At 40.4% G+C, this 24842-nt stretch overlaps 1 protein-coding gene across 4 annotated transcripts in view; it reads right to left on the bottom strand.

Moving 5' to 3' along the window:
- BDNF (brain derived neurotrophic factor) overlaps nucleotides 1–24842 on the bottom strand; it is a 59350-nt gene that overhangs the window by 32274 nt on the left and 2234 nt on the right. The window contains exon 1 of one of the 4 annotated variants that reach the window (XR_001623118.2): nucleotides 19189–23023. The exons of 2 other annotated variants lie outside the window; for them this stretch is intronic. Coding sequence is in view for 1 of the 2 variants with exons in the window: in XM_007497197.3 (XP_007497259.1) it covers nucleotides 19189–19215 (27 nt within the window). In the remaining variant the exon portion in view is untranslated. Of the gene's footprint in view, nucleotides 1–19188; nucleotides 23024–24842 lie in introns of those variants that run through there. One more of the 4 variants, XM_007497197.3, reaches the window with a different exon arrangement.

The raw sequence follows: 24842 nt of genomic DNA, 5'->3' as shown, positions 1-24842 counted from the left end.
ACAAGTCTGACTACAAAAACAAGAAGCCTTCAAAGATACTTTGAACATCTGAGGGAATGGAATGAATAATAATAAGTTTCTCTCCTTTTTTGTTGACATCATGTAAATTTGTTGCATTATGGTCTATCCCTTCTATGCCTGTCACTTATTCTTGATTAAATCCTGGCATGATGGCAATTCTTAGGAAGCTTAATGTATAAATTGATTCCATCAGAGGGGATGAAGTGATTGGTCCTTGGTTACCAAAGATGGGAAACAATGGAGATACAATTTGAACTTGTCTCCACTCAAATTTGCTAACCTCTTCATCTTCCCATCTCTCTTTAATCCTCACGTATCTTTTTACTTTTGCAGGGGCAGCTGGACGGCCCAGAGAATAGAGCACTTAAGATCTTGGACATTAACTAGCTATGTGACCCTGGACTAATTATTTAACCTTGTTTGCCTCATTTTCCTGATCTGTAAAATGTGCTGGAGAAGGAAATGGTAAACCACTTTAATATTTCTGCCAAGAAAACCCCAAATGGGGGGATTAGGAGTTAGACATGACTGAAACAACTGAATAACAACAAATCTTACTCACCATTCTGTGCTCTAGCCATTTTCATCCTCCTCCCCTCCCTCCAGCTTCCACATATTCTTTCTTCCTCCAGCTTTTTGAATAATAGTCACATCCACACTACTATCTATTGGCCTGTGGCTTTATTCACCATCATTGCTGTGACATCCCAGACCAAGAAACTTCTCCTCTTAAACACTCTTACATGGAGTTGTCTTCTTGGGGGTTAAGGACTGCCTTGCTTTTGTATGGTGACAGAAAAAACAGTAAGTGCCAGATAAATGTTCATTCATTCATTCATCCTTTGATACGTTAGTCCTTCGATCTTCCTACCTCATCTTACAAGAGAATAGGAATCATACTGGAGTCCATAACCACCCAAATATCTTGGGCGTGCACATATTGTTTCAAGTGACAGTGACATCACTGAGGATACACTCATCATGCCTTTATTATAACCATGTTATTAAAACTTTCCTTTGCACACAAATATAAGCTTTCATTGGCCTGGATAACTGGATCCCTGGATCTTGTGACCCATCTTATTGTTTTTTTTCACGAAAATATAAGTCTGAATGAGTGAGTTCCGACCACAGAAGAAACCATGGACACCATTCGCTGTCCCTTGAAGCCCCAATTTTTTTCCCAAGAGGCATTTTAGATAGCTGCTCTAAGAATAGATAGCCTGGCATGGAAGAGTAGACTGGCAAACAGACCTTCCTAGAAAGAATGCTAATGAGACAAACCCAATTTCAAAGGTGTAATAACAGTGATGTATAAACTTTAAGAAACAGGATCTTCCCTTAAGTGGATGCTTGACCACTAACCCATCTGGCCTTTTAGGAACATAAATCTGGAGCTCTAAGGAACCCAAGAAGCCATCTGGCCCATTCTCCTTACATTTTATAGATGAGTGAATGAGACCAACATCATACAGCTACTAAGAATCTGAGGTAGAATTTGAACCCAGATCTTTTGGATTCCAAGTCCATGGTCCTCTAGGAAGAACGAAGGAAAGACCAACCCCTAAAAGTCAAATTGAATTGACAATGACATATTTCATTTCATTGTCCACACAAATGGGAAAACAATTTGCTGACACCCATGACTGGCCTTTCAGAGGCAGCAGGCTCCCAGGGCAGCTGCTGGGTGATCGTGAGGAAGAAACTGGAAATGCCTGTTATGAAGGCCTTCGTAGGTATTAACAAAGGAGAATGGGTATTTGTCAATGGTGTGTCATGTCAGGCACCCTCTGGCAGTCTATCTTCTGTGCATGCTCAAATCAGTTCCTTGTGCCCGTGAGACTTCCCCATGGGAAGGCCATCCTGGTTGAGGGGGTGAGGGGAAAGAAGAGCAGCTCCTGGGGATGGGAAGCCCTCTTATCAGACATGCCAAATGGAAAATAAGAGCAGCCACTATGGTTTTGCCAAAAGCAAGGAGGCTGGGTAACCCACAAGCCTGACCCAGAATGTTATGCTTTTCTCGGAAACTGCATAGGATGGAATTTTTCCTAAACTAGGCCCACTGGCCCTCACTTGGCAAGATGCGATCCTGGGCTCAGTCTTGCAAAGTGGAATCACAGGAGTTATCTGAGGAACGCCCGGAATATGGTTTTGAACATGCCAAGATCCTATCATGGCCATAAATCCTCTGGTTGGTCTATGATAACCAACCTTACCATAATTACCCAGAAAACTTGTGGGCAATTCACAAAGGAGAAGAAACCTTAACTTGTGGTGACAACGTCACCACTCAAGGCTTAAATTGCATAATGGGCTGATGAGTTTATCTTGTAAAGCAGAGCCCTAATTAAATAATTACAAATCATGGAAAGAACGAAAAGTCAGAGACGGCAGAGTACAACCCCAACAGTCCCGGGTGCAATTCCCAATTACACTGTGATTTTGGTTAAATCCCTTAATTGCAGGCCCTAGGAACAATGTTAATTGCTTGAGAAGAATTTTGCAGGTCCCCATCTCTTAAGGATCTCCCCTGTTTGGAGAAATGTTGGTCTCCTTTCAGCTCCATTGCCAATGATTCTGTGAATAATGGATGCATTTTCAAATTTCCATTGTAGGTAATTCTACAAGTGGGAACTCGGGTTTATTTCATACATGTCACCAGATCCAGGGAAAGGCCATGGCACAGAGGCATTATTTCCATCAGAACTGATATCTGGCTTTTGGAACTGCCCTGTGTTCCCAGGGCAAGTCTCAAAAGCAGCCAAGAGAGTGAGCCACCATTTTTTAGGGATTAATCCAGGGACATCTCTAGCCATCCCTAACCCTGACTCTGGTGCCTAAGACTCTAGGAAATAATAAGACTCATTGTTCCCCCTTTTCCTTGCCCTTCCACACCCATGATTTGATAGAAGAGGTATCTGTTGTAGTATTAATTCTGTTTATGACATGGGAAATAATAGGATGGGGCACCTCTGAGACTTACTTCTTTATTTTACACACCTCATTTCGAAGCATCCTGGTGATGTAATAAATAAAAAGTGCTAGACTTTAAGACAAGAAAACCTGAGTTCCAATGTATGGTCTCAGACACCAGCTGTGTGACCTCGGGCAAGTCCCTTTACCTTTCTCTGCCTTAATTTCTCATCTAGAAAATGGGAATAATAATAGCATCCACTCTGTCAGGATTGTTGGGAAGATCCTCTGACCCTGGGAAGAATCCTATACAGTAGAGAAAGGCAGATTCTATCCCCATTTTATAGAGGTGGAAACCAAAGTCCAGAGCAGTTAACAGGACTCCCATAGACCACATACCTAGTTCATAGCAAAGGAAGACTTGGGTTTGAATTCTGACTCAGATAATTCCTATCTGTGTAAGTATGGTCAAGTGGTTCAACCTATTTGAAACTCAGTTTCCTCATCTATAAGACAGGGATTATAATAGCATCGATGCAAAGTTGGGAAGGTCAAATGAGATTTTATAGATAGATATAGATAAGAGATAGATATGGATAAAGATAGCTCTCTAAATCTCTAGCCATCTTTTTTGCTGTTTAGTCATTTCAGTCTCAATTGTAACATCTGTAAAATGTGAGGGTTGGATCTGAGAGCCTTTAAGATTCCGTCCTGCCAGTGGCAAAATACAAACATTAATTCATTGCTGGTGCAGTTGTGGATTGACCCAACCATTCTGGATGACAATTTGGAACTATGCCCAAAGGACGATAAAAGACTGCCTGCCCTTTGATCCAGCCATAGCACTGCTGGGTTTGTACCCCAAAGATATCATAAGGAAAAAGACTTGTACAAGAATATTCATAGCTGTGCTCTTTGTGGTGGCGAAAAATTGGAAAATGAGGGGATGCCCTTCAATTGGGGAATGGCTGAACAAATTGTGGTATCTAATTGGTGATGGAATACTATTGTGCTCAAAGGAATAATAAAGTGGAGGAATTCCATGTGAATAGTACGACCTCTAGGAACGGATGCAGAGTGAAAGGAGCAGAACCAGGAAAACATTATACACAGAGATGGATACACTGTGGTACTATCATATGTAACAGACTTCTCTACTAGCAGCAATGCAACAATCCAGGACAATTCTGAGGGATTTATGAGAAAGAACACTATCCACATCCAGAGGAAGAACAATGGGAGCAAAAACAGAAGAAAAACAACTGCTTGATCACATGGGTCGATGGGGATATGATTGGGGATGAAGACTCTAAACAATCACCCTAGTGCAAATATCAATAATAGGGAAATAGGTCTTGATCAATGACACATGTAAAACTCAGTGGAATTGCACATTGGCTACGGGAGGGGGGTGGGAGGAGGGAAGAACATGAATCATGCAACCATGGAAAAATGTTCTTAATTAATCAATTAAATAAAATTTTAAAAAAAATAAATTAATACTGCCAAAAAAATTCCTTCCTGCCAAAAATGTATTATCCTTTCTACAAATAGACTATCTAATATATGTATTATCCCATTCTAGTATTCAATTTAAAATAATTCAGCAAAACATTTCTAAAATGCCTAGGATATCTCAGGGACTGTACTAAGTAGCAGAAATACAAATAAAACTGTTACAGTGTTAGTCTCCAAGAAGGTTACATTCTGGTAGAGGAACCCCACATATATAGATAAGTAAATACAAATTCAATACAAAGTAAATACAATATGTATTTGTGGGGTGATTTGTAGAAAGCCAGTAGTAAAAACAGGGAAGTGGGAAAGACCATGGGTAGGAGGAGGGAGCACCTGAACTGGACTTTTATTAAATGAAATTTTCTTTTTTCTTTTGAACTTAATTATCAAATTCAAAAATTTCACTATCCAAAAAAAGGAGGATGGAATATGAACCTGTAAACTTTTATCATGTATTATTTGATGTTTTAAAATGGCATATTAAATTAAACAAATGAAATAGGAGCTCGGGATCCTGAGAAACAAAAGTAAAGACAGAGAACATTCTAGTATGGGGGGGGGGTCAGGGAATTATCTATACAAAAGCATGGAGGTGGGAGACAGAAGGCCCTGTTCAAGGAATAACAAGTGGGTCATTGTGGCCAGAATATAACTCACAGACTTAGAGCTGCAAGAGTCCTCTAGGTTCACTCCCCACCCCCGTTTTACAAATGAGGAAACTGAGGCTTGGAAAGGTTAAGTGATTTGTCCTAGGAATAAAGGGTAAAGCCAGGATTTGAACCTATACCTTCCAGACTCCAAATCAGCATGCTTCCCACAGTTGTCCACTGCCTCCTAAGGAATGATTTATATGCTATTGGGTAGACCAGTTTAAAGGCTTTCTCCATTTACAGAAGCAGAATAATAAATAAAAGGGGAAGCTTTTAAATGTGTTTCTACATCGAAGGCATCTTAATTATAACTATTCACTGTAATCCTTTGGCATTACAAGAAAACTACAGGATTTGGCTCTGGCAAGAGCTAATAGCCTCAACTTTCCATCAATGACTTTTATGGGAAAAGAATTTTCTGCCTGATGCCCATCAGGGGCATAGAATTGGACAACTCTGCAGTCTATTTTCTAGAGACCAGAATTCAGATTAGCTAAATTGCTTCCAACATCAATGATCTAATCTCTCCCTCTCTCTTTTTTTTTTTTAAAGAATACTTTTTTTTTTAAGTGAGCATAGGGCAAATGCACTGAAATAATTGGCTCTGGATGGTGTAACAGGGAGGTACGTGTGATAATACTTCTTTTTTTTTGTCATGTTGAAGGTCACAACTAGCTGTGTTATTGCTTTCTGGGAATTTGATTAAAAGGGAGACCTGGCTATTTTCTCCTTTGCTACGGGGAAACCCCAACTTCCAATGCTATCTGGATATTATTTCTGAACTTGTAAAATCGTAAGATCATCGATTTAGAGTTAGAAGAGACACTTGAGGTCATCTAGTCTAACCGGCTCATTTTACATAAAAGGAAACTAAGGTCCAGTTTGAAAGTTTAATGATTTGTCCAAGGTTCCTGGAGTAGTAAATGGGTATGTTGGAGACAGAGTTCCTCAGGTTCCAAATTAATTTCTCTTTCCATTATCCCATACTACCTCCTCCAAGAGGTACTCTGTAAAACTAAAAAGTGCTTAATGGGTTAATTTTCAAGAAATAAAAGGAAGGTCAAGGAAAGGAGGCTATAATCCCACCGAATGTGGTTTCAATTGCACGTCCGCCTGCTCCACTCATCTCCTGGCACCTCTGACCCAGAATGCCCTTTGAACAATTGATGAGGAGTACAATGTCAACCAAATGACCCATCTACATTTACCTTGAGCCCAGTCTTGTTTCTGCCTGAGGACTTTCGGCTGGGTGTAGTCAACCTCTTGCCAGCTAAGGCAATGTCCTTGTCTGTAGTATCCTTCTCACGATGGAAATAAATGACTAAAAACCAACCAACATGTAGTAATTGAGCATTTACTATTCATCCAGCATTGTGCAGGGAGAGAACTGAATTTGGAATCAGCACAACTCTGTTATTTATTGATTGTGTGGCTTTAGATGAATTATTTTACCTCCGTTTCATATGTAAAAATGAGGAGGGTCAGGCTAGATCTTTAAGATCTCTTTCCAGAACTAAAGAACCTAAATGGTCTTATGATATGGTTTCTGCCCTCAAGAAGCCGGTAAGCTAGTCGGGAAGATGGCTAACTTAAAAGATAATAATAGATGATGGAAACTGGATTGTACTGAGGCGCATGATAGGAAAACATTAGTGTGTGTTAAGAAAGGGAGATTGTGAGGACCTATAAGGTCATGAAAGGTTGTTTTGTTGTTTTGTTTTGTTTTTAAACCCTTACCTTCCATTTTGGAATCAATACTGTATATTGGTTTCAAGGCAGAAGAGTGGTAAGGGCTAGGCAATGGGGGGTCACACAGCTGGAAGTGTCTGGGCCAGATTTGAACATAGGACCGCCCATCTCTAGATCTGACTCTCAATCCACAGAGCTACCCAGCTGCTCCCCTCTCTGATTTATTTTAACCCTTATTTTCCGTCTTAAAATCAATAACGTGTATTGGTTCCAAGGCAGAAGAGTGAGTGGTAAGGGCTAGGCAATGGGGGTTAAGTGACTTGCCCAGGGTCACACAGCCAGGAAGTGGCTGAGGCCATCTCTAGGCCTGACTCTCAATCTACTGAGCTACTCAGCTGCCCTCATGACAGTTTTTTTGAAAGAGGCAGACCTTGAAAAATGGATGGGATTTGGATAGAAGGTCAGATATAGGGAAGCTATGAACAAATAAAATCAAAGACATGATGGCTCCAACAAAATGGTATTCTGGTTTTGCCCACAATAATATAATGTAAATAGGGAACATCCTCATTGAATTACCAGATATCAGATCTGGAAGGCTATTCAGTTTGGCCCACACCTGAACCAGCATCCTCTCTACAAAATTCTAAACATACGATTGGTTATTCAGCATCTGCCTGAAGAATTGCTCTAATTTTGAGGACAATTTCCCTGACAGCAAGGCTAAATCTTTTTTATGTTTTGCTTTTCAGTCCTGTCTGACTTGTCATGACTCTGTTTGGGGTTTTCTTACCAAAGATACTGGAGTGGTTCACCTTTTCCTTTTCCAGCTCATTTGACAGATGAGGAAATTGAGGCAAAGAAGGTTAAGTGATTTAACCCAGATCGCACAGCTAGTAAGTGTCTGAGGCCAGATTTGAACTCAGAAGAGGAGTCTTCCTGCCTCCAGGATTGACATTCTATCCATTATGTCACCTAGCTGTGCCCAAATCTAAATCTACCTCTCTTTAATCGTTCTTTTTATCCTCTGGGGCCAAGTAGAACAAATCTAATCTCTGCTCCACAGGACAGCCATTTGGATACTCGAAAATGGCAATCATGTCCTTCCTAAGTCTTTTCTTCTCTAGACCCCATGACCTAGAGCAGAGTGGACTTTGTTTCCTGTCTTCACAAGAGCAGGAATGAATTGCTCACAAGAGCAATGATCCTTGCTTCTATAGAGAATGTCAAGCCACCAGGTCATCAGGGTAGAGGAGCAGGTCCTCAGATTTACTGTTCCTATATAAAAGTTTATTCACAGTAGACATCCCCTAATCAAAGCCCCTCAGAGTAAAGCAATGTCCTGCTTTAGAAAGAAGGCAATGAACTAAAATAACCACACCATTCTATATGTGGTGTATAGGGGCAGCGAATAGAAGGAAATCCCATTCCTGAATCCTTAGTTTGAATAGCTAAAGTCCTGCCTGTTGACAGTTTGGCTTGATGGAAAGACTCTGGGCTAGCTGTCCTTCTTGCCAGTCCTTTCTAGGTCTTGATGTCTTCCTTTCTGGGCAGCTGGGTGACCCAGTGGATAGAGAAGCAGGCTTGGAGTCAGTAAGACCAGAGTTCATATGTGGACTTGGACATTTCCTAGCTGTGTGACCCTGGGGAGGTCACTTAACCCTGTTTGCCTCAGTTTCTTCATCTGTCAAATGAGCTGGAGAAGGAAATGGTAAATGAGCTATGCAACCCTAGACAAATCACTTAACCCTGTTTGCCTCAGCTTCTTCATCTGTCAAATGAGCTGGAGAAGGAAATGGTAAATGAGCTATGCAACCCTAGACAAATCACTTAACCCTCTTTGACTCAGTTTCTTCATCTGAGCTGGAGAAGGAAACAGCAAACCACCCCAGTATCTTTGCCAAGAAAACCCCTTTTGAAAAAACACTTTTGAAATGAACAAACAACAAAGGTCTTCATCTGCAAAAAGGGGATAGTGTTTATGTTTACGTTCCCCATAATTTACTCAAAGCTAAGAATGAAAACGTTTCCCAATGAGATAATTATAATAGCCAGCTTATATGTAGAATTTTCATGTTTGCAAACACGTGCTATCTTACTTAATCCTCACAATGATCCTGTAGGTACTGTTGTTACCCCCATTTTAGAGAGAAGGAAACTGAGGCTGAGATTTAGGTGACCATTTATAGGCAAGTCAATAGCTGGAAATCAGGAAAAACTTACCAAGTTCTTATAAGGGCAATGTATCTCTTATCCAGAATGCTACTGTTCAGTAGTTGTCTGGCAGGATGTTTTCATAATTGCTAAGACCCTCATACCATCTGCTCAGCATTTATTCTGTAAGTGAACTCTTTTTGAGAGTCGGAATATAAATGGGTGATGGGGTCCGTATAAAGATTAATCAAGGAAGCACTAAGTCTTGCAGAACTTAGTGACTTGCCCAAAGTCAGCCAACTAGAAAATGCTAGGGGTTGGATTTGAATTCAGGTTTTCCTGACTCTAGCATGGTCCATTACCAGATGTAACTGGGAAATGTTTACTAAAATAAATAAAAATACAATATAAGATAGAAAATGTTAATTTGAGGTTTTTGAAGTCCATATGGGGATCCATTTCATTTTGAGTTCTATATTACTGCATTGAGACCTACTAAGTCACCCATCAGCTTCAAAATATGCAACATACTTCGCCAACTGTAAAGTGTCATTGATGAATGTTAGCCATTACTGTCATCACTACTGTTGTTTGAACATGACAAAAGTGTTCCCAGCTGTGTGACCCTGGGCAAGTCACTTGACCCCCATTGCCTAGCCCTTAACCACTCTTCTGCCTTGGAGCCAATACACAGTATTGACTCCAAGACAGAAGGTAAGGGTTTAAAAAAAAGTGTTCCACAAATGTAAATCATTATTTTTTAAACCTTGCTGTGTGACCCTGGGCAGGTCACTTAAACCCTCTTTGACTCAGTTTCTTCATTGTCAAATGAGCTGGAGAAGGAAACAGCAAACCTTCCATCTTAGAATCAATACTGTGTATTGGTTCCAAGGCAGAAGAGAGGTAAGGGCTGGGCAATGGGGGTTCAGTGACTTGTCCAGGGTCACAGGCCAAATTTGAACTTAGAGCTTCTTATCTCTAGACATGGCTTTCAATGCACTGAACCACCTAGCTGCCCCCAATGAAAAACATTATTATTGAAACTTATTGCCTTTACACAGGATTTCACAGGGATCTTAGCATAGCAGAAAGCTACTCAAATCTCATACCTAATATAAGTTCTAATGTCAAGAGCCTCCTGTCAAGAGCTAGTAAGCACTCATAAAGTGCCTACTATGTGCCAGGGTCTGTGCTAAGTACTGAGCATACAAGAGAGGCAAAAACACAGTCCCAGAAATCTTCCTGGGCCAATGTGTTCATTGAATCACAGAAATGTTCAGAGTCAAGAGGGCCTTCAGAGGCCACTGAATGGTCTGCTTGCAGGGCTGGATGGACAGCCTGGTGGAAGCGAAAAGACCCCATTTTATAAATGGAGAATGGAGGTAAACAGGGTTAAATGACCTTCCCAGGGTCACACAGCTGTTAAGTGTCTGAGGCTAGATTTGAACTCATGAAGATTTCAGGGTTACCTCCTGACAAAACGTGGAATGGAAGCCATTTCCCTTACTTAACTTCTAGATTTCCCTGGTCTCTAAGATGGAAATCTATTCCTACTCCTTAGTTCATGGGATTCTGAGCAGAGTTTTTGCCAACCATAATCTACCATAGAAAGGTGGGGCTTGTAGTTAAGAACGTGCTCCATAGATCAGAGCCTCTGAATATCTACGCCCAGTCTCTGTCCATAGTTCAGCACATCTCCTCAAGGGTCTAGGAATGACCAAAAACACCCTTAAAAACCCCAAACTATCTGCAGATCAATTTTTAAAGTATCGATTTTAGGTCAAAGAATGCTTTGCCATAGGAGCATCTATCAATCAATGAGCATTTAATGAGTCGTCACTATGTAACTGGTGCTGTGCGAAATGGTGGAGATACAAAGAAAAAGCAGCACTAGTCCCTGCCCTCAGGTGCCCTCTGATTAGAGCTAGAAGGGACCTCAGAGTTCAAGCACAAAACCCTTCATTTTTTTACTAAAGAATAAAAGGAGGTTAAGTGACTTGCCCAAAGTCATGCAGGTAGTAGGTGATTTGTTCTGTTTGACCCTAGAAGGGAGAATTAAAAACAAAGGATAGAAACTACAGGAGAGCATTTTAGGCTTAATGTCAGATTAAACTGCTGAGTAATTTTGTTATTGACTTGTCCAGTTGCGTACAACTCTTTGTGACCTCATTTAGGGTTTTCTTGGCAAAGATACTGGAAGAGTTTGCCAATTTCTCCTCCAGCTCATTTTATAAATAGAGAACTGAGGTAAACAGGGTTAAGTGATCTGCCCAGGGTCACCAAGCTGTTAACAAGTGTCTGAGGCTAGATTTGAACTCATGAAGATGAGTCTTCCTGATTCCAAGCCCAGTGCTCTATTCACTAGGACACCTATCTGCCTTGCAATTAAAGCTATCCAAAAGTTGCCGGGGCTGCCTCTGGGAGTAGTGAGACCTCCCTATTAGTTTTACTTCAAAGACCATTTGTTGGGTATGTTATAAAAAGGAATCTCCCTAGCATAAAGACTGGGTTAAGTAGCCAATGAGGTCCCCTGTATCTTTGAAATTCTGTAATAAGTGAAGAATACCATAGTGAAGAAAACATTGCAAATAACTTTCAGAATTCTCAACCCAAGAAACTCCTACTGTAACCATTTCTGCAAAGTGGCCATTGGCACATGGGTTGCCCAATCAACATACTCAATGGGAAGCAAGTCCTAAACTTTCAAAGGCTCTATTCAAAGGCAAGAAAAAACCTGGAGATCAGGAAGAGAACAACACCAAGCTCTTACAAGAGTGCCATGTCTTCTACCAGAATGCCGCTCGCCTGGCAGGGCATTCTTATAATGGCTAAGGCCATCATACCATTTGCTCAGCATATTATTCTTTAAGCAAGCCTCTTTCAGAGTCAGGATATGAATGGATAATAGAATCTGTGTACGGAGCAATCAATGAGGCACTATGTCTTGTAGTACTTAGCGGCAAACTTATGTGATAATACTTCAGCCTTCTTTTTTTATGGGAAAGCATTAAAAGAAGAGAGGATAGAAAACATGCAAAATGTATCAAATGTCTCAAATTCTACAGGACAGAGAGAATATTGACATTAAGATACAGTATAACATGAATGAAGCATGAGATTTTATAATGGATAAATATCCCCACATTATTGCAAGATGATGGGCCTCCCATGACCTTAATTTGCCTCTTAGAAACTCTGCGAAGCTGAATACTCTACAAATAATGGATAGAAGAAAAAGAACAAATTGGGAACCATGTGATGCTACTCATATTGCAACTCCTATCTTCAAGAAGGAGCAAGAAGGAGAAAATCCCAAGAATAAGATAATGACATTGCAGACCACAGAAATGCTCACTGAGGGATGGTAGTGTTGGTATAGTGGTAATGTCCTTGGAATGTGACCTAAAACAAATAAACTTTTCAAGAAGAAGCCCAAAGCTGAAGATCTGAAGGTATTATGGAATATTGTATCTTCTAGACTAAATTGTACATCTCCACAAAGATTCTAGAGCTCAAAAAGACGATTTCTTCAGCAAATCAGGTACCTAACTTTGAAAATTCAGCTTTTGTCAGGCTTTCCTTACTCAGTAGCTTGTTTGTTTTAAAGCTGCTTTCAGGACTAAAAGTATTTCCACTTACAAATAGAGAATAAAGTATAGGGAATGACTTTACTAAGAAATGGGAAGAATTTTATTGGCCAACACCCAAAGTCACAAATCTCTTGGATCCTATATTCAAGGAAGGGATGGATCAAAGAGTGTTGATATTACTATCATTTTTGAGTGAATTATAAAACAAACACATCTATCGTTATAGAATCTCAGAATCCTAGAAAGTACTTTACAAGCTGGCTATTCCAACTCTCTGTCCATTGAAAGGATCCTTTGTAACACATTTGTAATCAAAATCTAAGATAGTCTGTTTCACTGTTGGACAGCCCAACTATTAGAAAGTTCCTCTTTCTATTGTCTCCTTTTGAGTCCTACCCATTAGGTCCAATCTTCTCAAGCAATGCAAGAGGAAGCCTGCTCCCCCTTCCCAATGATAGCTGTTCAAATATTTGAAAGCAACAGTCATGGACTCTTATTTTCCTTTAGGCTAGACAACCATTCCTTACATGTGACATGGTTTCCAGGTCACTCACCATCTTGGTTACCTTCCTTTTAGATATACTCCAGTTTTTCCATCTTAAAATTTTCCCTCTTGAAGAATAGGTTCCCCAAAATTAAACATGATGCTCTAGATGTAGTCTGACCAGGGTGGCATATGAAGTGTGTCTGTGTCTTGAGCTAGGCTGGATGTTCATGCCACATGTGTATTCTTGTCCACTGGGGAGTCTCAGCTTTCAATGTAACACATTTGATGTGACTTATGATCCAATTAACACCAATATTCCTTGTAGAGAAGAATTTTCAAGTATAAGAGTGTTAGACTTGGAGTCAGGAATAGCTGGGTGCAAATTATGTCTCTAACATTTGTGATCTATGTCACCTTGGGCCACTCTGCATTTAGCTTTTCTGAACTTGAGTTTCATCATCTACAAAACTGATATTAGTCGCACCTACCTCATAGAGGTTTGGTGAATAGAGAATTAGATAATGATAGGATGTGAGCTCCTTGAGGAAAGGAATTGTTTCATTTGGGTCTTTGTAGCACTGTGCCTAGCAGATCATAAAACTCTGTTGACTGATTAAAGTGTTTTGCAAATCTTAGACAGACATATAAATGCCATTAATGTTTTTTTTTTAATATTCCAAAGTTTTCCCAAAGGGACTGTCTTGTCTGCCCTAAAAAGGGTTCAGCTAGGTACTAGCTACACATATTCACATGGCCAAAGAATGTGATAGGTTTGGTGTTTTGTTTTGTTTTTAACAACTCAGCCCCCCCCATACTGAACTTTGAGTCCACAAAAATTGCTGATCTACTGTTAAACCATATATCTCTCATAACGTCTTTGAGCAATTAATTTTTTGTCCCTATGTGTGTGAATTTACATTTATTCCTTTTCAAATGCATTTTGTTGATTTTGGCCCAAGGCATCCAGGATCAATCTATGAGTCCTGAGTCTGTCATCTGACATATTAACTGTCTACATGGCTTTACTATAAAGTGTCAGCTGCACATTTTATATGCCTGCATCCCAATTGTTTATAAAAAGGCTGGCATTAGAAAGGAACTTCCAGACATGGCATGATGCCCACAAGTTCCCTCCCTTTTGCCTCTCCTCTGATCCCCATAACCTCAACACTAAGGTCTTCACTACTCTCTAGCCTGAATTGTAAGAATCTTTTAAATGTTTTCCTTTCACACAGCTGCCAGTCATTTTCCTTATGTAGATGTCTAGTCTTATAAATTCCAAAGTGCAAACATCCTCATCTTCTGAATAAAACTAGACTTCACCGGTCACCTCCAGCACTAAAACTGAAGTAACTTTTGATCTTATTTTACTCTGATTCTTTATTTTCATCAAGGGGGCTATATTCATCATTTTCAGGTCTGGTCTTTACCTTCTTCCACTTGTATACATTTCTATTGACTATTCCCCATGTCTGGAGTGAACTCCTTGAATTTTGTTTGGATTTCTCCTTTACCTTTAACATGGCAAAGAATACCTCCTTGGGGGTTGGCTGCTGTAATGTCATGGAATGATTCCTGGGGGTCAGACTCAGAAGACCTGGATTCAATTGAAGGAGTTATAGACTAGATGATCTCTAAGATCCTTTCCAGCTGTGAAATATGGTGATTAACCCGCAGTCTCAGGGTAAGATTATCATTCACCTCATGAAAATTATGCCATCCGTGCTATAATTTTGTGTACTTCATATCCATATAAAGAATTGAAAGAAAAGAAAACTCTCCAAATTTAAAAAATAAGCTTAGTTTCTTACACTATGTGTGACTTGGGTAAGCTGTCTTACCTTGTCTTAGACTCAGTTTCCCTATCTGTAAATGAGAATAGTGGACCAGATGACTTCAAAAGCCCCTTATAACTCAAAATCCTAGCATAGGATTTTGCTAAAAAAAAATCCAAAACCTAAGCATAGTTCATATCTCACTCCACTCCCATTAGGCTGAAAATACTCTTAGTTCTTTGATGATGGGTATTCTCTGTAAGGGAAAGGAGATGATCAAGACTTGTGATTTATATAGGGAACTCCCAGTGAGAAAAATCCCTCTTCCAAGATAGTTTCATAAGTGCCCAGAAACTTATAGTCTGAGGGAGTTGCCCCTGGCATGGAGAGGTTTGTTGATTTTTTTTTTTATGGGTTAAAGAACCAGCCTGTGTCAGAGACAGGAGTTGAGCCCAAGTGGTGTTGAAGGACTCCAAGGCCGTTTTATGTGGCCTTTTATATACAGCACAGCCTGTAGTAGGCACTGCTGAAGTTAATATGGAATCATCTTTATTCTAAGGCTACAATCTGGGATTGCCAATCATAGTGCTCCCATTAGTGTGGTCGCAAGGACTTTGATTTTTTTTCTGTTTCAAATGCTTCCATCTTCTGCATGATAAAGAAGGAATTGGTCTATATTGGGGAATTCACCAAATCAAGAAATACACTAGCAAGAAGATCATCCCAATCTGGGCCCACTTTTAGGTCATCAGCTCACAGATGCAGAGCTGTTCTTGTTGGCCCCCTCATGGTACATTGTGACTTTCCCAAGATCACACAGGTAGTATCAGAGGCAAGATACTTGTAGAAACAATTTTTTAAAAGAATTATTTTCTGACATTTTGAGATCCAGATTCTCCCCACCCCCCATCATTCCCCTCCTCTCTCCCCAGAAGGTAATTAACCTGATATAGGTTTGCCCTGCAATACATATTCGAGGCAAGATACCAAGTCATTCATAGAACCAAATGGTGCCTAGCTCATTTAAAAAAATACATACTGATTGAACAGTTTATTCACTGATAGTTATATCTGTTTTATATGAATGTAGGTGACTAGTCTCTCTCCCTACCCCATTTCTCTTAAATTCGCAAAAATAAAAAGCAACTAGAAGATATAAAGTTCACCAGCTAAGGTCCATTTGTAACCAAAAAATAAAAACACTTAAAAGCAAATTCTTTCTTTCTTTTTCCTTTCTTGTCCAGACAGACCTATGATTTGGTCTGAGTAGGAAATTCTCAGTGCACAATCTCCCTTTTCTGTAATTCTATATATTATTTCTATAATTCTATCTTTTCTACAATTTAACCTTTCACTTCCCCCAGGCAATCTCTAATTTAAAAAGTATATGTAACAAATATTTGCAATTGATGTCCGAACAAATCATATTTTAGAATTTCACAAGCTAAGCATGATTTTTTTTAACAAAGAAAGTTCCACGTGATACTTTTTTAATCTCGCTAGGCTAACAAAGTGACTTTACATAGTAAATGGGGCTGGGGAAAAATTACTGTTTATATTTCAATTTCCCTTAAAACATATGGTTTCACCCCTAACCCCCAAACACAGTTTGTTTGGGTTTTTTTTTTCTCTATAGTGTTAACATTTTCAGGAATGTCAGTCCCTTGTGTAACAGTACTAAATTTGTAACCTTGGATCAAAGAGTCGCATTTTTTTTAGATCAAATATATTTTGGGCGGGTGGGTTAAAGAAAATGGAATGGGGGGGACATATGGTTTCACCCCTAACCCCCAAACACAGTTTGTTTGGGTTTTTTCTCCATAGTGTTAACATTTTTAGGAGCCTCAGTCCCTTGTGTAACAGCACTAAATTTGTAACTTTGGATCAGAGTCATATTTTTAAGATCAAATATCTTTTTGGGAGGTGAGTAAAAGAAGCTGGGATGGAGGGGGAGGAGAAAGTCTTTGTTTAGCACATGGGTACAGTTATATTTCTTTCTTGGTTATTAAATGCCTATGACATGAGACTTTTCATTATCCTCTTATTTTGATTAAGATCTATGATTTCACTTGTGTAGAAAACTCATTGTGTGACAATTCCTTCTACTGATGAAGACTGACAACTCCTCTGCATTTTATGGTGGGGTCATCAGCTCAGAGAACAACACATCTAGCCCAACATACCCATTATAAAGATGGGGAAACAGTTTGCTCAAAAATGGGGCCTGAAAGGGTGAGAAAATTTGCTCAAAGACACACAGGCTTCAGAAGTGAGATCTGAGTCAGATCCTTGCCTGGTCCCCAATTGATAGCACCTCCCCAACAAACCTTGTATTATTTATGTATATAGTTAGATTACAAATCTAAAGTTGGGGGGACCTTAGAGATCATCTAGTATAGGAATAATTAACTTTTTTTGGTGGGTCATAGACCCTGTCTGACAGTCTAGTGAATCCTAGGGATCCCTTTTCAAAATCATAGGTCTGGACAAGAAAGGAAAAAAAAATAAAAAAAATTGCTTTTAAGTGTCTTTATTTTTTAGTTACAAATGAACCTTAGCTGATAAACTTTATAGCTTCCGATCTCTTTTTATTTTTGTAAGTTTAAAAGAAGTGGGTTGGGGAGAGAGAGACTCATCACCTATATTAATTTAAAACAAATAAATATTAAAAATAAAGTTTTTAAATAATTGAAGGAAATGCTTAACTGAAATTTAGTTAGGGTTTAGTGAAAACCAAAAGCTAATTCCCACCCCATTCAAGTTCTGAAATCTGTCCATGGATCCCAGTTAAGAACCTCTTGACCAAGCACAACCTCTACATTTTCTTTTCTTTTTTCTATACCTTTATCTTCTGTCTATTAGAATCCATACTACGTTTCAGTTTCCAGGTGGAAGAGCAACTAAGAGTAAGGCAATTGGGGTTAAGTAACTTGCCAGTTACATAGCCAGATAGTATCTAAGGTCAAATTTGAACCCAGTACCTCCCATTTTATGGTTGAGGAAATCAGAAGCCAAAAAAAGTAACCTGCCTAAGGTCACAGAGGTAGTGAGAGTTAGAGCCAGGAATATGTAACAAGACTATAAATTCCTTGAGGGCAGAGACTTTCAGTTTTGTCTTTGTATCCTTGGCACCTGACACAATGTTAGTTTTTGTTACTTCATCATTGTTGTAAGAGACTCTCCTAACCCCATTTAGGGTTTTCTTGGCAAAGGTAATGACTAGAGCAATTTGCCATTTTCTTCTCTTGAGGAAACAGAGGCAAACAGGGTTAAGTGATTTCCCTAGGATCACACAGTTATTAAGTGCCTTAGACCAAATTTGGAATCTTCCTGACCTGGGCCCAATACTTCATCCATTGTACCACCTAGATGCCCAATATATACAGTAGGTGCTGAATAAAGGCTGCTTCATCTATTGTCTGCGACACTGAAAGGTTGTGACTTGCCTAGGTTTATATAGCTGCTATGTATCAGAGGTTTCCATTAGACTGTGAGCTCCTTAAAAGGAGAGATTATTTTTTGTTCTTTTTGGTATCCCAGGGCTCAGCCCAGTACTTCTCAAAGTAGATACTTAAATGCTTGTTGACTTGATTTCCTGACTGACTCCAACCTTTCAGTCATTCTTGCACCAATAGGCAATACTTCCTCTTTTCTTTTCATCCTTAGATCTTCTCACATCATGCCTTTTTTCCAAGTTAAAAGTAAATCATGGGAGCATAGAAACTCAAAAGTTTTCTCTCTCCCACTTACTTTCCCAAACCTTAGAAAGTATAAGAAAATACTTCAAGCAAATGACTAAAAGCAGTACCTTTCTCTAAAAACTTCCTTGGAAATACATGTAAAAGCGAAGCCGGTCTGTAGATATAGGGAGGCACCTTTATGTTGAGGAAATGGCCACATTTAAACCACATCAGAAAGTTCTGCAGATAGATCAGTGAGATTGCAGAATCTCTTCTTCAACAGCACTCTGGCTTCCAACTGCTTGAGAATACTCGCCTACCCCTTTGCTCCCCAACCCAGACACATACCACACACCCCACCAGTGAACCAAAGCGAAAGCTGCCTTGAAATCCTAGAGGCTCTAAAGTATTGAGTATCTGGTCATCTCGAAGCCCATTGGAGCTGTTGGCCTTGTCTAGATGAGCTGGGGCTTTCTTCTTTAAGTGGATCTAGTGTTTTTAGCTCTCTGGGCAAAGGGCTTTATTGGTGTGGACTTGTTTCTTTCATTTTCCTAGAGGTTCCTTTCCCACAAACCTTCATTTCACCCCTGTAAATACCTTTAATTAAATGGTAGGCTCCCTTCTAGGCTTTATGCTAATAAGCCTATTTGAAATTCAGAGTAGTTTCCATAACATTTCCAAGCACTTCCCTAGAGGAATCAGAAATCCTACCTTGACTGCTCCACAGTGAGAAGTCATGCCTAGAACGCACAGAAGGTAGTCATAAAATTTCCATCAGCCCAGAGAAAGTAAGATAAAAGCACACTCCAGAGCAGCTAGATTCTAGGAGCTCTCAGAGCAGTAGGTGGTTACCATGACAATGGAGAAAGCATTCTTTTAAAATTAACTTCCAGGAGAGGGGGAAGCTCCATCACACAAGTAGATTTTGGGGGGTTCCTAGTAAAATCAACTTTCACTTTAGTATAGCTCTCAAGGAGGATGGTACATTTGCTTGTTTTGCTTTTGGGGGAAAAAAATCCAACTCATCTAATGGAACCCAACTCTCAAATTTTGCTTTGGCTATGAATGGGGAATATCAGACCTGGGGTTCTAAAATCCCACTTCTTCCTTCAGGACATGGGATCCAATCCCAGTTCTGCCAGTTAACTATCTGTGTGACTTGGAGCAAGTTACTTCCCTTTTCTCAGCCTCAGTTTCCCCATCTGAAAAATGAGATTGAAAACAATGGTGTCTGAAATCCCTTCCAACTCCATTATCTCATGATCTCTGAAGTTACTCTGAGATCTAGACTCCTGATTCTGTGATCTAGCATGAGATTCATGAAAAAAAAAACAACACTAATGGACCCACCCTTCTTTTTTCTTTTTTTTTTTGAAGTGAGGCTACCTTCAGTTGAATTTGGAGATCAATTGCCTTTCTCCAAATTGGCTTCAAAGTTAACACATTCCTATTCATCAGTCTTCTTGGATGGAATGATAATAATAATTGACTTGAAAAGTACTTTAAAGTTTGCAAATTGCTTTATATATAATCTCATCATGTGAGATTCATAGCTATTATTATTTTCAAAATTTTTACAGATGAGGAACTGAATTTTAGAGCATTAAGTGACTTTCCCCATAGTCATCAAGCCAGAGATGAAGAAGTTCTTGACCTTTTTGTGTATGCCTTGAGTTCCAGAATAATGTTTGTTGCTTACATACATAATGAAAGGAAATGCCAAATTTCAGGTAGAATCTAGTGAAAATAAATTTGCAATGTTTTTCCCCCAGCCAACTTCACAGCCAACCTGAAATCTATGCTTGGATTCTTTGGGGGAAGTTCTGTGAATCCTAAGTGAAGAATCTCTGACCTGGTGGGATTTACATCTGATTTTCTCCATTGCTCAAATCTTCTTCACATTAGAGCCTAATACTCATTGTATATATTCATTAGCTGGTGTCCTAATTTTAATAATAACAATAGATGGCATTTGTTCCTAAAGTGCTTGATAAATATCTCATTTTATCCTCACAACAACCCTTGAAGGTCAGTACTACTATTCTCCTTATTTTATAGAAGAGGAAACGAAAGCAGAAGTTAGGTAACTTGACCAGGGTCACACAGTTATTAAGTATATTTGATCTAGGCATTCTGGAAAATGAGTGATGTGTGTAACTTGTAAAATTAGGTGGAGGATTTCGAAATCCTAGATCATAAATAGAAATCTAAGGGGAGTCAATTGCTTATGTACTTAAAAATACTCATTTTCCTTTTCTGTTACTGAATCTATTGGAGTTGAACATAAGGATTTAATTTATCAACATAATATGTTGCTTAATTTGACTCTGTACAAAACAGAATGACTGAACGAGTGGTGTAACCAATACGTTTGTTCGTTCACTTTTGAAGCACATCTATGTGGTTCATCCTAATAAAGAAAATGTATTACAATGGAAGGTGATGTTATTTTTGTCATCCACATGGTTTCCACCTCAACTGAAAGTCTTCCATGAAGCACCCTAGTTGAAAAGCTGGAATTGCATTGAATTCTCTCCCTGCTTCCTGTTTAAAATGCACTTCACAGTTTGAGATCACAGAGCCTTCCAGGGTCTGAATTGCTTCACTAGATGATTGAGAGTCTTTCAATTAAGCAGCAATTTTGCAATTAGTGGAAACTGAGTGCTCATAACAATCGTTTGAAAACAAGTCTAGACAAGTTAGTAATTACCCTATTAAAGGGATATATCCGCTTACAATTGAGCCTGGGCTGCTTCATGAAAACTGAAATCTTCCATGCAGGGAGATCTAAGCTGAAAATTACATTTTAGCCATTTAAATAAATCAATAGTACAGCTGTCTTACTAAAAGAGGGGAGCGACTTTCATTTTAAAAGGAATGCTAAGCTTGGCCACTGTGCCAAGCTCTACTATCACTGTTTACATACAGGAAGTCTGAAATTTTTCATATTTCCTCTCTTGGTCTCCTAACAGCCTAAGCACCAAAATTTCAGTGTTATCATGATGATACTTTTGAACCTTATTTCTATGGATCTTGTTGTTGACGGAGAAATAGAAATATTCTCACAAGTCTAAAGTTGGAGGCTGTATTCAGTTTCATAGTTTTACTACCTGCCCAACTGTAGATTCTTGAACAGAGCAACCATACACACACACACACACACACACATACACACACACACACAGAATGAAATACATTTGTTGAGAATTCTTACTATGAATGGAGCAAAACTATTATTATGCCCTTTCATCTACTTCTAGGTGAACCCGCTCAGCTTGCCATGTGGGGGGAGGGCAGCTATAAATGAGGACTGCTTTGCTTTGGAAAGAAAAAAAGTGTTATCAGTCACTTCATTTTAGTCATTGAAGAGCTTAGACGCTCAAGTATTCCAGTAAGAGGAGTACAGAATAGCCTGCATCCTACTGGCGCCCCCTATTAAGCTGGAAATCCAATCACTCGTTGAAGGATTTCAGAAATGCACATTAGCTGTCCTTAGTTTAAAAAACAAAACAACACGGAAATGCGGACTTTCAGTGAGACATTTTAAAAATGAAAACTCTCTTTTTCTTTGTCATTATTAGGTTTGTACAATTAACCTGCAGTAGCAAAAACAACTCAAATGAATATTCAATCTCCATTCTCAGTTAATGACAATTTTCTGAATTGTTTTCGACTTAGCTACCCATGTGTACTAGATTGAAAAGGGCATGTTAGGATAGATTTCCTGAATACCTGAGCTGTCAGAGGTTCAGATGTCTAATAGCTATTGATTTTATAATGGTAACAATCACCTGAACAAAAACAAAATTTAAGTGTCTTAACTTTTCTTTAAATGAGGAAAAAAAAAAGCTCTTGCATTTTGCTTTTAAAGAATGCAATGCCTGAGGATGCATGCCACTGTATAGTGGTCCCCAAAACATGCAATCATCTGGAAATAATTCTGATTTACTTAATGTGCTTAGAAAGATAAAATGCTCTCTATAAAAATCTCAATCATCAGACAGCACTAACCTGGTATCTATTTTTATTGCTGTATTTATCTTTTTTTTTTTGTTTTTCATTTAAAACAAAAGGAGAAAAGGAGTAAGCCTTTAGGGTGCTGGAATTCCAGTTATGATAACTAACATGTTTTAAATTCCACTCCAGGTTATGGTTACATTTCAACAAGTGTCTCCTTTTCCTTTTCACTTTCTTCTGTTGCTAGTCCAGGGGTAAGCAAGCTTCAAGGAACAATTTTCCATTATTACATTTGCAAGATCAGACAATATGGTTTCAGTGAATGTTATACATAGACTCTAATGCATACCCTCTGCCAAAACTTCCTGGTGTAATTTCTACATGATATATGAGCTATAATAGCTTGAAGCTGGCCATGTCACATCCAAGTAACCTTCAACCTAGGAAATTTTATGTTGCATAAAGCAAACAATGAGAAACTCCCATGTTTATACAAATTACTTCTTTTATTATGCAGCAATAACAGAGGATGGAAAACAGACAAGATCAAATTTTAGGACCAGAAAAAAGGAGGAAAGCTTTGACTCTACAAGTATAGATCTCTCTCTCTCTCTCTCTCTCTCTCTCTCTCTCTCTCTCTCTCTCTCTCTCTCACACACACACACACACACACACACACAAGAAAGGAAAAAAAAAAACCGTTGTTTTAGAGGAGTTTTGTTTCTTGGGAGATCCTTCAGCATCCCAGTCCCATTTTCATCCAGTTAAAAACCAAAGTACTCAAGTGTATACAATATTGCTTTCCGGAAAGAGGTACAGTGCTAGGTAGCTTAAGCTTCTGAAATAAACACTTAGAAATATGCTTTCCCTAGCTCCCAGCCAAGAACATTCCTTCACTCTTGTCAGAAAATGTTCACTGGTTACTGTTGATATGGGGGGGGGGGGGGGGGGAGGAGGAGAGAAGCTCCTCGGACCCTCTAAATAAAGTTCAGTTAAAACAAGGTACATTGGCGGGCATACACTGGCTAGGGTTCTTTGAAGCCGTACTGAAGGTCTGGGGAAGCCAGGCTTCCCTTCTAAATACGTCCCAGACATCGCAGCACACGCATCAGAAGCCCTCCTGGGTGCATCGCATTGTTGGATCCAGTAGAACTACTCGACCCATCTCACCTCCCCTTGCTCCTAGGGATGCCTTGCCCAGGGCGGAACGTAACTGAAAGAGACGCCTGGGAGCCCCCGCCAATCTCTCCTCCTCCCTCTCCCAGTCTCAGCCTACGAGGTGAGGGAGAAGGTGGTGGGGGGGGGGGAGGGAGGGGGGAAGAAACCCAGGAGTCCCTCCCTCTCTCCTTCCCCCGGCCTAGCAGTTGAACTTCGACTCTCTCCCGGCAGAGGGCACCCTCTACCTTCCCTAGCTTCGCTGTCCCCCGCCACCCCCATCCCTCAATAGCTTCCCCCCTCCCCCAGCTCTCCACCCCACCCACCCCCGTCAGCAAACACAAACCCAACCGCCTGCACCGCTCTCTCCCCAGAGGCGCGCACGCAGGCTCCCCATTCCGGCACCCTCTTCGGTCCTTTCCCCCAGCGCCCCAAGCACCCCGGGGACTCCCCCAATTCTAGTGGACTCCTCCTCCTCGCTCTTCCCTCCCCACTCCCATTCATGAAGGCAGAGGACTTTCTGAGCTCAGCCACATCCTCTCCTCCCGTGGTCCCTCCTCTCCCGGCTCCGCGCTCTCCTGCCGCTCACCCCCTTGTAGCAACCCTAAGATCACTCCCCTCCACCAAACAGAAACTTTTGACCCCCTCCCTCCCCTTCTCGCACTAAGGCGACCAGTCTCGGGCCCTGGAGTCTTGCAAAGGCTGGTGCTGGACTTGTGGGCAAAGCCATCTTCGGAAGGAGCTCAAGGAGAGGGGAGAGGGAATTTCGAGAGTTTTTGCTCCCGGAATCCCCCCCCGCATCCCGGGGCGGGGCCAGGTGTGGACCGCCAGGAAAAGAAAGCGAAGTTTTGAAAGATACTTTTGCCCCGGACCTGTCCATTTCACTTGGTATTCAACTCTCGGGAAGCAGGTGACTGCAGCCCAAGTGACCCCACCAGGATGGGGGCCCGGGATGAGGGAGGCCTGTCAGCTTCATGGAGGGGAGAGGGTTCGAGAAGCGGGGCTAGTCTAGCTCTTAGCAAGGAAGGATCGCCTTCTCAGCCCCATAAATCCCTCCTCTGGTCGCGCCAACAGAAGCTGCAGTCTCTTTCTCCCCCCAATTAGCCCTCGGTCCCCTTCTAGCTTCCTAATGGGATCTCCGACGTCCCTCCTCGTCTCAAAGAATCTGGAGACCCCCCCACCCCCACTTTGCTGGCTTCTCCTGGATCCCCTCTTCTAGCACTCGCACGTTCCATTTCCTCCAGATCCCCTTC

This window comes from Monodelphis domestica, chromosome 6 (assembly GCF_027887165.1).
Source record: "Monodelphis domestica isolate mMonDom1 chromosome 6, mMonDom1.pri, whole genome shotgun sequence".
Taxonomy (NCBI): domain Eukaryota; kingdom Metazoa; phylum Chordata; class Mammalia; order Didelphimorphia; family Didelphidae; genus Monodelphis; species Monodelphis domestica.
This window is presented reverse-complemented; position numbering and strand designations above follow the sequence as displayed.